General features: G+C 39.9%; 1 protein-coding gene and 1 long non-coding RNA gene across 2 annotated transcripts in view; both read left to right on the forward strand.

The window, feature by feature from the left end:
• LOC137308610 (uncharacterized) overlaps nucleotides 1-14,130 on the forward strand; it is a 117,555-nt gene that overhangs the window by 93,932 nt on the left and 9,493 nt on the right. The gene's annotated exons all lie outside the window — the stretch shown is intronic.
• Nucleotides 8,467-10,562, forward strand: LOC137308599 (zinc finger protein 664-like). The gene has a single exon (XM_067977221.1). It carries the CDS (start codon nucleotides 8,891-8,893, stop codon nucleotides 9,473-9,475), a length of 585 nt encoding a protein of 194 aa, XP_067833322.1. The 5' UTR covers nucleotides 8,467-8,890; the 3' UTR covers nucleotides 9,476-10,562.

The raw sequence follows: 14,130 nt of genomic DNA on the forward strand, positions 1-14,130 counted from the left end.
CATACAGTGTCTATAGGATGGTGATAATAATCCATACAATGTCTATAGGATGGTGATATAATCCAGACAGTGTCTATAGGATGGTGATAATAATCCATACAGTGTCTATAGGATGGTGATATAGTCCATACAGTGTCGATTGGATGGTGATAATAATCCATACAATGTCTATAGGATGGTGATAATAATCTATACAGTGTCTATAGGATGGTGATAATAATCCATACAGTGTCTATAGGATGGTGATAATAATCCATACAGTGTCTATAGGATGGTGATAATAATCCATACAATGTCTATATGATGGTGATAATAATCCATACAGTGTCTATAGGATGGTGATAATAATCTATACAGTGTCTATAGGATGGTGATATAATCCATACAGTGTCTATAGGATGGTGATAATAGTCCATACAATGTCGATAGGATGGTGATATAGTCCATACAGTGTCTATAGGATGGTGATAATAATCCATACAGTGTCTATAGGATGGTTATAATAATCCATACAGTGTCTATAGGATGGTGATAATAGTCCATACCGTGTCTATAGGATGGTGATATAATCCATACAGTGTCTGTAGGATGGTGATAATAGTCCATACAATGTCTATAGGATGGTGATATAATCCATACAGTGTCTATAGGATGGTGATAATAATCCATACAGTGTCTATAGGATGGTGATAATAATCCATACAGTGTCTATAGGATGGTGATAATAGTCCATACAGTGTCTATGGGATGGTGATAATAATCCATACAGTGTCTATAGGATGGTGATAATAGTCCATACAATGTCTATAGGATGGTGATATAATCCATACAGTGTCTATAGGATGGTGATAATAATCCATACAGTGTCTATAGGATGGTGATAATAATCCATACAGTGTCTATAGGATGGTGATAATAATCCACACGGTGTCTATAGGATGGTGATAATAATCCATACAATGTCTATAGGATGGTGATAATAATCCACACGGTGTCTGTAGGATGGTGATAATAATCCATACAATGTCTATAGGATGGTGATAATAATCCACACGGTGTCTATAGGATGGTGATAATAATCCATACAATGTCTATAGGATGGTGATAATAATCCATACAGTGTCTGTAGGATGGTGATATAATCCATACAGTGTCTATAGGATGGTGATAATAATCCATACAATGTCTATAGGATGGTGATAATAATCCATACAGTGTCTATAGGATGGTGATAATAATCCATACAGTGTCTATAGGATGGTGATAATAATCCACACGGTGTCTATAGGATGGTGATAATAGTCCATACAGTGTCTATAGGATGGTGATAATAGTCCATACAGTGTCTATAGGATGGTGATATAGTCCATACAGTGTCTATAGGATGGTGATATAGTCCATACAGTGTCTAGAGGATGGTGATAATAGTCCATACAGTGTCTATAGGATGGTGATATAGTCCATACAGTGTCTATAGGATGGTGATATAGTCCATACAGTGTCTAGAGGATGGTGATAATAGTCCATACAGTGTCTATGGTATGGTGATAATAGTCCGTACAGTGTCTATAGGATGGTGATATAGTCCATACAGTGTTTATAGGATGGTGATAATAATCCATATAGTGTCTATAGGATGGTGATAATAATCCATACAGTGTCTATAGGATGGTGATAATAATCCATACAGTGTCTATAGGATGGTGATAAGAATCCATACAGTGTCTATAGGATGGTGATAATAATCCACACAGTGTCTATAGGATGGTGATAATAGTCCATACAGTGTCTATAGGATGGTGATATAGTCCATACAGTGTCTATAGGATGGTGATATAATCCATGCAGTGTCTATAGGATGGTGATAATAGTCCATACAATGTCTATAGGATGGTGATAATAATCCATACAGTGTCTATAGGATGGTGATAATAATCCATACAATATCTTTTGGATGGTGATAATCCATACAGTGTCTATAGGATGGTGATAATAATCCACACAGTGTCTATAGGATGGTGATAATAATCCACACAGTGTCTATAGGATGGTGATAATAATCCATACAGTGTCTATAGGATGGTGATATAATCCATACAGTGTCTCGGATGGTGATAATAGTCCGTGCAATGTCGATAGGATGGTGATATAGTCCATACAGTGTCTATAGGATGGTGATAATAATCCATACAGTGTCTATAGGATGGTGATAATAATCCATACAGTGTCTATAGGATGGTGATAATAGTCCATATAGTGTCTATAGGATGGTGATATAATCCATACAGTGTCTATAGGATGGCGATAATAATCCATACAATGTCTATAGGATGGTGATATAATCCATACAGTGTCTATAGGATGGTGATAATAATCCATACAGTGTCTATAGGATGGTGATAATAATCCATACAGTGTCTATAGGATGGTGATATAGTCCATACAGTGTCGATTGGATGGTGATAATAATCCATACAATGTCTATAGGATGGTGATAATAATCCATACAGTGTCTATAGGATGGTGATAATAATCCATACAGTGTCTATAGGATGGTGATAATAATCCATACGGTGTCTATAGGATGGTGATAATAATCCATACAATGTCTATAGGATGGTGATAATAATCCATACAGTGTCTATAGGATGGTGATAATAATCTATACAGTGTCTATAGGATGGTGATATAATCCATACAGTGTCTATAGGATGGTGATAATTGTCCATACAATGTCGATAGGATGGTGATATAGTCCATACAGTGTCTATAGGATGGTGATAATAATCCATACAGTGTCTATAGGATGGTGATAATAATCCATACAGTGTCTATAGGATGGTGATAATAGTCCATACCGTGTCTATAGGATGGTGATATAATCTATACAGTGTCTATAGGATGGTGATAATAGTCCATACAATGTCTATAGGATGGTGATATAATCCATACAGTGTCTATAGGATGGTGATAATAATCCATACAGTGTCTATAGGATGGTGATAATAATCCATACAGTGTCTATAGGATGGTGATAATAGTCCATACAGTGTCTATGGGATGGTGATAATAATCCATACAGTGTCTATAGGATGGTGATAATAGTCCATACAATGTCTATAGGATGGTGATAATAGTCCATACACTGTCTATAGGATGGTGATATAATCCATACAGTGTCTATAGGATGGTGATAATAATCCATACAGTGTCTATAGGATGGTGATAATAATCCATACAGTGTCTATAGGATGGTGATAATAATCCACACGGTGTCTATAGGATGGTGATAATAATCCATACAATGTCTATAGGATGGTGATAATAATCCACACGGTGTCTATAGGATGGTGATAATAATCCATACAATGTCTATAGGATGGTGATAATAATCCACACGGTGTCTATAGGATGGTGATAATAGTCCATACAGTGTCTATAGGATGGTGATATAATCCATACGGTTTCTATAGGATGGTGATAATAATCCATACAATGTCTATAGGATGGTGATATAATCCATACAGTGTCTATAGGATGGTGATAATAATCCATACAGTGTCTATAGGATGGTGATAATAATCCATACAATGTCTATAGGATGGTGATATAATCCAGACAGTGTCTATAGGATGGTGATAATAATCCATACAGTGTCTATAGGATGGTGATATAGTCCATACAGTGTCGATTGGATGGTGATAATAATCCATACAATGTCTATAGGATGGTGATAATAATCTATACAGTGTCTATAGGATGGTGATAATAATCCATACAGTGTCTATAGGATGGTGATAATAATCCATACAGTGTCTATAGGATGGTGATAATAATCCATACAATGTCTATATGATGGTGATAATAATCCATACAGTGTCTATAGGATGGTGATAATAATCTATACAGTGTCTATAGGATGGTGATATAATCCATACAGTGTCTATAGGATGGTGATAATAGTCCATACAATGTCGATAGGATGGTGATATAGTCCATACAGTGTCTATAGGATGGTGATAATAATCCATACAGTGTCTATAGGATGGTTATAATAATCCATACAGTGTCTATAGGATGGTGATAATAGTCCATACCGTGTCTATAGGATGGTGATATAATCCATACAGTGTCTGTAGGATGGTGATAATAGTCCATACAATGTCTATAGGATGGTGATATAATCCATACAGTGTCTATAGGATGGTGATAATAATCCATACAGTGTCTATAGGATGGTGATAATAATCCATACAGTGTCTATAGGATGGTGATAATAGTCCATACAGTGTCTATGGGATGGTGATAATAATCCATACAGTGTCTATAGGATGGTGATAATAGTCCATACAATGTCTATAGGATGGTGATATAATCCATACAGTGTCTATAGGATGGTGATAATAATCCATACAGTGTCTATAGGATGGTGATAATAATCCATACAGTGTCTATAGGATGGTGATAATAATCCACACGGTGTCTATAGGATGGTGATAATAATCCATACAATGTCTATAGGATGGTGATAATAATCCACACGGTGTCTGTAGGATGGTGATAATAATCCATACAATGTCTATAGGATGGTGATAATAATCCACACGGTGTCTATAGGATGGTGATAATAATCCATACAATGTCTATAGGATGGTGATAATAATCCATACAGTGTCTGTAGGATGGTGATATAATCCATACAGTGTCTATAGGATGGTGATAATAATCCATACAATGTCTATAGGATGGTGATAATAATCCATACAGTGTCTATAGGATGGTGATAATAATCCATACAGTGTCTATAGGATGGTGATAATAATCCACACGGTGTCTATAGGATGGTGATAATAGTCCATACAGTGTCTATAGGATGGTGATATAATCCATACAGTGTCTATAGGATGGTGATAATAGTCCATACAGTGTCTATAGGCTAGTGATATAGTCCATACAGTGTCTATAGGATGGTGATATAGTCCATACAGTGTCTATAGGATGGTGATAATAGTCCACACGGTGTCTATAGGATGGTGATAATAATCCATACAGTGTCTATAGGATGGTGATATAGTCCATACAGTGTCTTTCGGATGGTGATATAGTCCATACAGTGTCTATAGGATGGAGATAATAATCCATACAGTGTCTATAGGATGGTGATATAGTCCATACAGTGTCTATAGGATGGTGATAATAATCCATACAGTGTCTATAGGATGGTGATATAGTCCATACAGTGTCTATAGGATGGTGATAATAATCCACACAGTGTCTATAGGATGGTGATATAGTCCATACAGTGTCTATATGATGGTGATATAGTACATACAGTGTCTATTGGATGGTGATACAGTCCATACAGTGTCTATAGGCTAGTGATGTAGTGCATATGTTCTGTATCGGCTAGTAATACAGACATTGTACATCTCGTAATATGTTATACTTACATTATATTCGTCTCATTATATAGTACTTTACATACACTATTTTAGCCCAGTAATATAGTACTGTACATACATTATGTATCTTTAGTCCAGTAATATAGTACTGTACATTATACATTTTGACCAGTAACATAGTACTGTACATTATTACTGGTTAAAACATATAGTACTGTACATACATTATACTAGTCCAGTAATATCGTACTGTACATATATTTTTAACCAGAAATATAGTACTGTACGTATATATTTAAACCAATAATATAGTACTGTACATACATTATATATTTAGACCAGTAATGTGGGACTGTCTGTACATTATATTTAGACCAATAATGTGGGACTGTCTGTACATTATATTTAGACCAGTAATGTGGGACTGTCTGTACATTATATTTAGACCAGTAATGTGGGACTGTCTGTACATTATATTTAGACCAATAATGTGGGACTGTCTGAACATTATATTTAGACCAGTAATGTGGGACTGTCTGTACATTATATTTAGACCAGTAATGTGGGACTGTCTGTACATTATATTTAGACCAATAATGTGGGACTGTCTGTACATTATATTTAGACCAGTAATGTGGGACTGTCTGTACATTATATTTAGACCAATAATGTGGGACTGTCTGTACATTATATTTAGACCAATAATGTGGGACTGTCTGTACATTATATTTAGACCAATAATGTGGGACTGTCTGTACATTATATTTAGACCAATAATGTGGGACTGTCCGTACATTATATTTAGACCAGTAATGTGGGACTGTCTGTACATTATATTTAGACCAATAATGTGGGACTGTCTGTACATTATATTTAGACCAATAATGTGGGACTGTCCGTACATTATATTTAGACCAATAATGTGGGACTGTCTGTACATTATATTTAGACCAGTAATGTGGGACTGTCTGTACATTATATTTAGACCAATAATGTGGGACTGTCTGTACATTATATTTAGACCAATAATGTGGGACTGTCCGTACATTATATTTAGACCAATAATGTGGGACTGTCCGTACATTATATTTAGACCAGTAATGTGGGACTGTCCGTACATTATATTTAGACCAATAATGTGGGACTGTCTGTACATTATATTTAGACCAATAATGTGGGACTGTCGGTACATTATATTTAGACCAATAATGTGGGACTGTCTGTACATTATATTTAGACCAATAATGTGGGACTGTCTGTACATTATATTTAGACCAATAATGTGGGACTGTCTGTACATTATATTTAGACCAGTAATGTGGGACTGTCTGTACATTATATTTAGACCAATAATGTGGGACTGTCTGTACATTATATTTAGACCAATAATGTGGGACTGTCCGTACATTATATTTAGACCAATAATGTGGGACTGTCTGTACATTATATTTAGACCAGTAATGTGGGACTGTCTGTACATTATATTTAGACCAATAATGTGGGACTGTCTGTACATTATATTTAGACCAATAATGTGGGACTGTCCGTACATTATATTTAGACCAATAATGTGGGACTGTCCGTACATTATATTTAGACCAGTAATGTGGGACTGTCCGTACATTATATTTAGACCAATAATGTGGGACTGTCTGTACATTATATTTAGACCAATAATGTGGGACTGTCGGTACATTATATTTAGACCAGTAATGTGGGACTGTCTGTACATTATATTTAGACCAGTAATGTGGGACTGTCTGTACATTATATTTAGACCGGTAATGTGGGACTGTCTGTACATTATATTTAGACCGGTAATGTGGGACTCTCTGTACATTATATTTAGACCAGTAATGTGGGACTGTCTGTACATTATATTTAGACCAATAATGTGGGACTGTCTGTACATTATATTTAGACCAATAATGTGGGACTGTCTGTACATTATATTTAGACCAGTAATGTGGGACTGTCTGTACATTATATTTAGACCAATAATGTGGGACTGTCTGTACATTATATTTAGACCAATAATGTGGGACTGTCTGTACATTATATTTAGACCAGTAATGTGGGACTGTCTGTACATTATATTTAGACCAATAATGTGGGACTGTCTGTACATTATATTTAGACCAGTAATGTGGGACTGTCTGTACATTATATTTAGACAAATAATGTGGGACTGTCTGTACATTATATTTAGACCAATAATGTGGGACTGTCTGTACATTATATTTAGACCAATAATGTGGGACTGTCTGTACATTATATTTAGACCAATAATGTGGGACTGTCTGTACATTTTCAGTTATATATTATAACCAGTCTAATGTGGGACTGTCTGTACATTTTCAGTTATATATTATAACCAATCTAATGTGGGACTGTCCGTACATTTTCAGTTATATATTATAACCAATCTAATGTGGGACTGTCTGTACATTTTCAGTTACATATTATAACCAATCTAATGTGGGACTGTCCGTACATTTTCAGTTATATATTATAACCAGTCTAATGTGGGACTGTCCGTACATTTTCAGTTATATATTATAACCAATCTAATGTGGGACTGTCTGTACATTTTCAGTTATATATTATAACCAGTCTAATGTGGGACTGTCTGTACATTTTCAGTTATATGTTATAACCAGTCTAATGTGGGACTGTCTGTACATTTTCAGTTATATATTATAACCAATCTAATGTGGGACTGTCCGTACATTTTCGTCCAGTAAGTACAGCACTATTTCATTATATGTTTTTAGTCCAGTGAGCGTACTGTACATACATTATATGTTTTAATCTAGCAACATAGTACTGTACATATTTTTTAGTCCAGTAACATAGTCCATATATATTCGGCCGAGCAGCCTGCATGAGGAATCGCAGGTGTCTGTGTCCTGAACAGGAACCAGTAAGTGTGGATCTGCAGAGCAGTGAGAATCGGGAGAGTGAACATGAGGTGCAGCAGAGTGAGGGAGGAGAGAGAGAGTGTGGGACGGGGATTTACAGCTTGAGGGGAACGAGAGGGGAAAGAATGTTTGATTGAAACTAGAATTGTCTGTTCTGAATTTCTATCCTGTATTGACAGTGATGACTTTTGTAAACTCCTTTTACAGGGTATTAGAAGGGGAGGATTTGCAGACGGGAAACTCAAACCAAACCTCACGTCAAGATCTGAGAGTCACTCGATTCATCAGGACCTGAATATCATCAGCCTTTGAATGTGGAAGGAGAAATGTTTGTTTGTTGTGTCTCTGGGAAAAGATCAAACATCAGTGTGAGTGGAAAATCACCGAGACACACACACCCGAGTGAGAGTGTTCCAGTGCACTGAGTGTGAAAAGAGCTTTAACCAGTTAGACAGCCTGAAAAAACATCGCACCGTTCACAGTGGGGAGAAACCGTCCACGTGTTCTGTGTGTGGACGAGGCTTCAACTGATCGTCCAACCTGGAGAGACACAAGGACACCCGGACCATGGAGAAACCGTGGAAATGTGGGGACTGTGGGAAGGGATTCAATTACCCGTCTGAGCTGGAAACTCATCGACGCAGTCACAGCGGGGAGAGGCCGTTCACCTGCTCCGTGTGTGGGAAGGGGTTTACTGCTTCAACCAGCCGACTGACACACCAGCACATTCACACCGGGGAGAGGCCGTTCACCTGCTCCGTGTGCGGGAAGGGGTTCGCTCAGTTCTCTGTTCTACAGAATCACCAGCGAGTCCACACTGATCAGAGACCGTTTAAATGTTCTGACTGCACTGGGAGTTTTAAAACCTCGTGGGAGCTACTAATGCACCAATCTGTTCACTCCGAGGAGAGGCCGTTCAACTGCTCTCACTGTGGGAGGACTTTCAGGCGTTCGTCCAGCCTGCTGACACACCAGTGTGTTCACACTGGAGAGAGGCCGTTCACCTGCTCCGTCTGTGGGAAGGGATTCATTCAGTCATCCGACCTGCTGACACACCAGCAAGTTCACACCGGGGAGAGGCTGTTCACCTGCTCTGTGTGGGAAGGGGTTTGCTCGGTCGTCCACCCTGCTGAGACACCAGCGAGTTCATGAGTAACTGCATTGGTTTGGATTCTGCTGTTAACCACATCCAGGACTGAACCATGATCATTCTGGCAGTTTGGGGGGGCTTTGTTTCTGCTGACTGGCGGGTCTCACGACTTTGCTTGCGGTGAGGTGATGCTCTTTGAGGGTCGGAGTGAACATTTCCACGGAAATAATTGGCAAAGGAGTTTGTGAGAGACGGTAAGGTCCGTGTTTGTGAGGTCTGTGTTTTTCCTGGTTCCTGGATAGCAAATAGTGTTTCTCCTTCCCACTACAGGTAGATGGAAAATAAATAAATTTGTTCCTGTTACATATTACATAGAATGTACAGCACAGAAACAGGCCATTCGGCCCACCTGGTCCATGCCGGTGTTTATCCTTCTATCCCTTTCTCCCTCCAAGTTTCCCCTTAAATGCATCCACACTATTCGCCTCAACTACTCCTTGTGGGAGCGAGTTCCACATTCTCACCACTCTCTGGGTGAAGAAGCTTCTCCTGAATTCCCTATGGGATTTATTGGTGACTATCTTATATTTATGACCCTGAGTTTTGTCTCCCCCACAGGGGGAAACATCTTCTCCACGTCTACCCTATCGAACCCTTTCATTATCTTAAAGACTTCCATCAGGTCACCCCTCAGCCTTCTCTTTTCTAGAGAAAGGAGCCCCAGCCTGTTCAGTCTTTCCTGATAATTAGAACCTCTCAGTTCTGGTATCATCCAAGTAAATCTTTTTTGCACCTTCTCCAATGCCTCTATTTTCCTTTTTGTAATATGGAGACCAGAACTGTGCCCCATACTCCAAGTGTGGTCTAACCAAGGTTCTGTACAAGTTCAACATAACTTCTCTGCTTTTCAATTCTATCCCTCTAGAAATGAACCCCATATATGGGAACCAGACTTTAGGAAAGATGTCAACACATTGGAGAGGGTGCAGAGGAGATTTACTAGAATGGTACCAGGGATGAGGGACTTCAGTTACTTGGATAGACTGGAGAAGCTGGGATTGTTCTCCTCAGAGCAGAGACGGTTGAGAGGAAATTTGATGGAGATGTTCAAAATCATGAACAGTTTTGATAGAGTAAATAAGGAGAAACTGTTTCCAGTGGCAGAAGGGTCGGTAACCAGAGGACACAGATTTAAGGTGATCGGTATAAGAGTTAGTGGGTGAGATGAGAAATATTTTTACGCAGCGAGTTGTGATGATCTGGAATGCGCTGCCTGAAAGCGAGGTGGAAGCAGATTCAATGGTAAGTTTATAAAGGGAACAGGATAAATATTTGAATCATAGGCACAGAAGGAGGCCATTCGGCCCATTGAGTCTGTGCCGGCTCCCTGCAAGAGCAATCCAGCTAGTCCCACTCCCCCGCCGTATCCCCGTTGCCCTCAATTTTTTTCCTTTCAAGTACTTATCCAGTTCCCTTTTAAAGGCCATGATTGAATCTGCCTCCACCACCCCCTCGGGCAGTGCATTCCAGATCCTAACCACTCGCTGCGTAAAAAAGTTTTTCCTCATGTCACCTTTGGTTCTTTTGCCAATCACCTTAAATCTACGTCCTCTGGTTCTTGACCCTTCCACCAATGGGAACAGTTTCTCTCTATCTACTCTGTCTGGACCCTTCATGATTTTGAACACCTCGATCAAATCTCCTCTCAACCGTCTCTGTTCCAAGGAGAACAACCCCAGCTTCTCCAGTCTATCCACATAACTAAAGTCCCTCATCCCTGGAATCATTCCAGTAAATCTCTTCTGCACCCTCTCTAAGGCCTTCACATCTTTCCTAAAGTGCGGTGCCCAGAACTGGACACAATACTTCAGCTGTGGCTGAACCAGTGTTTTATAAAGGTTCATCATAACTTCCATACTTTTGGTCTCTATGCCTCTATTTATAAAGCCCAGGATCCCGTATGCTTTTTTAACCGCTTTCTCAACCTGCCCTGCCACCTTCAACGATTAGTGTACATAAATCCCCAGATTTCTCTGTTCCTTTACCCTTTTTAGAATTGTGCCCTCTAGTTTATATTGCCTCTCCTCATTCATCCTACCGAAATGTATCACTTTGCATTTTTCTGCGTTAAATTTCATCTGCCACGTGTCCGCCCATTCCACCAGCCTGTCTATATCCTCTTGAAGTCTATCACTATCCTCCTCACTGTTTACTAAACTTCCAAGTTTTGTATCATCTGCAAATGTTGAAATTGTGCCCTGTACATCCAAGTCCAAGTCATTAATATATATCAAGAAAAGCAGTGGTCCTAGTACCAACCCCTGGGGAACACCACTGTAACCTCCCTCCTGTCCGAAAAACAACCGTTCACCACTACTCTCTGCTCCCTGTTACTTAGCCAATTCTGTATCCATGTTGCTACTGCCCCCTTTATTCCATGGGCTGCAATCTTGATGACAAGCCTATTATGCGGCACTTTATCAAACGCCATTTGAAAGTCCATATACACCACATCAACCGCATTGCCCTCATCGACCCTCTCTGTTACCTCATCAAAAAACTCTTTCAAGTTGGTTAAACATGATTTGCCTTTAACACATCCGTGCTGGCTTTCCCTAATCAATCCACACTTGTCCAAGTGACTGCTAATTCTGTCCCGGATTATCGTTTCTAAAACTTTCCCCACCGCCGAGGTTAAACTGACTGGCCTGTATTTGCTGGGTTTATCCTTACACCCTTTTTGAACAAGGGTATAACATTTGCAATTCTCCGGTCCTCTTGCACCACTCCCATATCTAAGGATGATTGGAAGATTGTGGCCAGTACTGCCGCAATTTCCACCCTTACTTCCCTCAGCAACCTAGGATGCATCCCATCCGGACCGGGTGACTTATCTACTTTAAGTACAGTCAGCCTTTCTAGTACCTCCTCTTTATCAATTTTTAGCCCATCCAGTACCTGAACTACATCTTCCTTTACTGAGACTCTGGCAGCATCTTCTTCCTTGGTAAAGACAGATGCCAAGTACTCATTTAGTAACTCGGCCGTGCCCTCTGCCTCCGCGAGTAGATCTCCTTTATGGTCCCTAATCGGCCCCACCCCTCCTCTTACTACCTGTTTACTGTTTACATGCCTTTGGATTTCCTTTTATTTTGGCCACCAGTCTATTCTCATACTCTCTCTTTGCCCCTCTTATTTCCCTTTTCACCTCCCCTCCGAACTTTCTATATTCAGCCTGGTTCTCACTTGTATCATCAACCTGACATCTGTCATACGCCCCCTTTTTCTGTTTCATCTTACTCTCTATCTCTTTTGTCATCCAGTGAGCCCTGGCTTTAGTTGCCCTACCTTTCCCCATCGTGGGAATGTACCTGGACTGTACCTGAACCATCTCCTCCTTAAAGGCCGCCCACTGTTCAATTACAGTTTTGCCTGACAATCTTTGATTCCAATTTACCCGGGCCAGATCTCTTCTCATCCCACTGAAATTGGCCCTCCTCCAATTGAGTATTTTTACTTTGGAGTAGTCCGTGTCCTTTTCCATAGCTTTTCTAAACCTGATGATAATATGATCACTGTTCCCTAAATGCTCCCCCACTGACACTTGTTTTTGATGGGGAGAAAATTGAAGGGCTTTGGGGAAAGAGCAGGAGACGAATTGGATGGCTGGTTCAAAGAGCTGGCACAGGCACAATGGGCCGAGTGGCCTCCTGTCTGTGCTGTAAGGTAAGTAAATATGTGCATGCAATGTGTGTCGTTAAATAAATAATGCCTTGAATACCTTAAAAAATGTTCAAAAATTTCATGGTTTTCCTTCCTATTTGGTTTTAGACACAAAAAAAGAATCACAGCAAATGACTTTCAATCTGTTCCCATCACTGTCTATTCTCAGCCGTTACTGCACAGGGGGAAAAGGAAGATTCTCAAGCAGCAAGTCCAGGCGCATTCTTTGAATGGCCCATCTTGCGAATGCGTTAACAAGCCTCCAGTTCCAAAATGGGGCAGCACGCAGTTCACCAATCAGTAGGAATTGTCAGGGCTTTTTAATTAGAGATTTTAAAAAGTGCAACCTGCTATCTGAGTGAACACTGACTGGTGTCTCTCTCTCTGTCTGTCTGTCTGTCTGTCTCTCTGTCTGTCTGTCTGTGTCTCTCTGTCTGTCTGTCTCTCTCTGTCTCTCTCTCTGTCTGTCTGTCTCTCTCTCTCTCTCTCTCTGTGTGTCTCTCTCTCTGTCTGTCTCTCTTTCTCTGTCTGTCTGTCTCTCTTTCTCTATCTCTCTGTCTGTCTGTCTGTCTCTCTCTGTCTCTCTCTCTGTCTGTCTCTCTCTGTCTGTCTCTCTCTGTCTGTCTGTCTCTCTCTCTGTCTGTCTGTCTCTCTCTCTGTCTGTCTGTCTCTCTATGTCTGTCTGTCTCTGTCTCTCTCTCTGTCTCTCTCTCTCTGTCTGTCTCTATGTCTGTCTGTCTCTGTCTCTCTCTCTGTCTGTCTCTGTCTCTCTCTCTCTGTCTGTCTCTCTCTCTCTCTGTCTCTCTCTCTCTCTCTGTCTCTCACCCACTCCTTGTTAACTCTGAGAGACACCAGTCCTGCGAATGTGTCAACAAGCCGCCAGTTGTGCTTGTGAACTGCTGACACACGGGTGCTCGCTGGGCGAAGTCTCGCAATTCCTCAAGCCCAGGGATTCTGACCCCTCTCTCTGGGGTGCGACAGAAAACACAGGGAC

The sequence above is a fragment of the Heptranchias perlo genome, unplaced genomic scaffold (assembly GCF_035084215.1).
Source record: "Heptranchias perlo isolate sHepPer1 unplaced genomic scaffold, sHepPer1.hap1 HAP1_SCAFFOLD_134, whole genome shotgun sequence".
Lineage (NCBI taxonomy): Eukaryota > Metazoa > Chordata > Chondrichthyes > Hexanchiformes > Hexanchidae > Heptranchias > Heptranchias perlo.

Coding starts and splice junctions, on each gene's coding strand:
- LOC137308599 (XM_067977221.1), top strand. CDS start 8,891: ATGGAGAAACCGTGGAAATGTGGGGACTGTGGGAAGGGATTCAATTAC.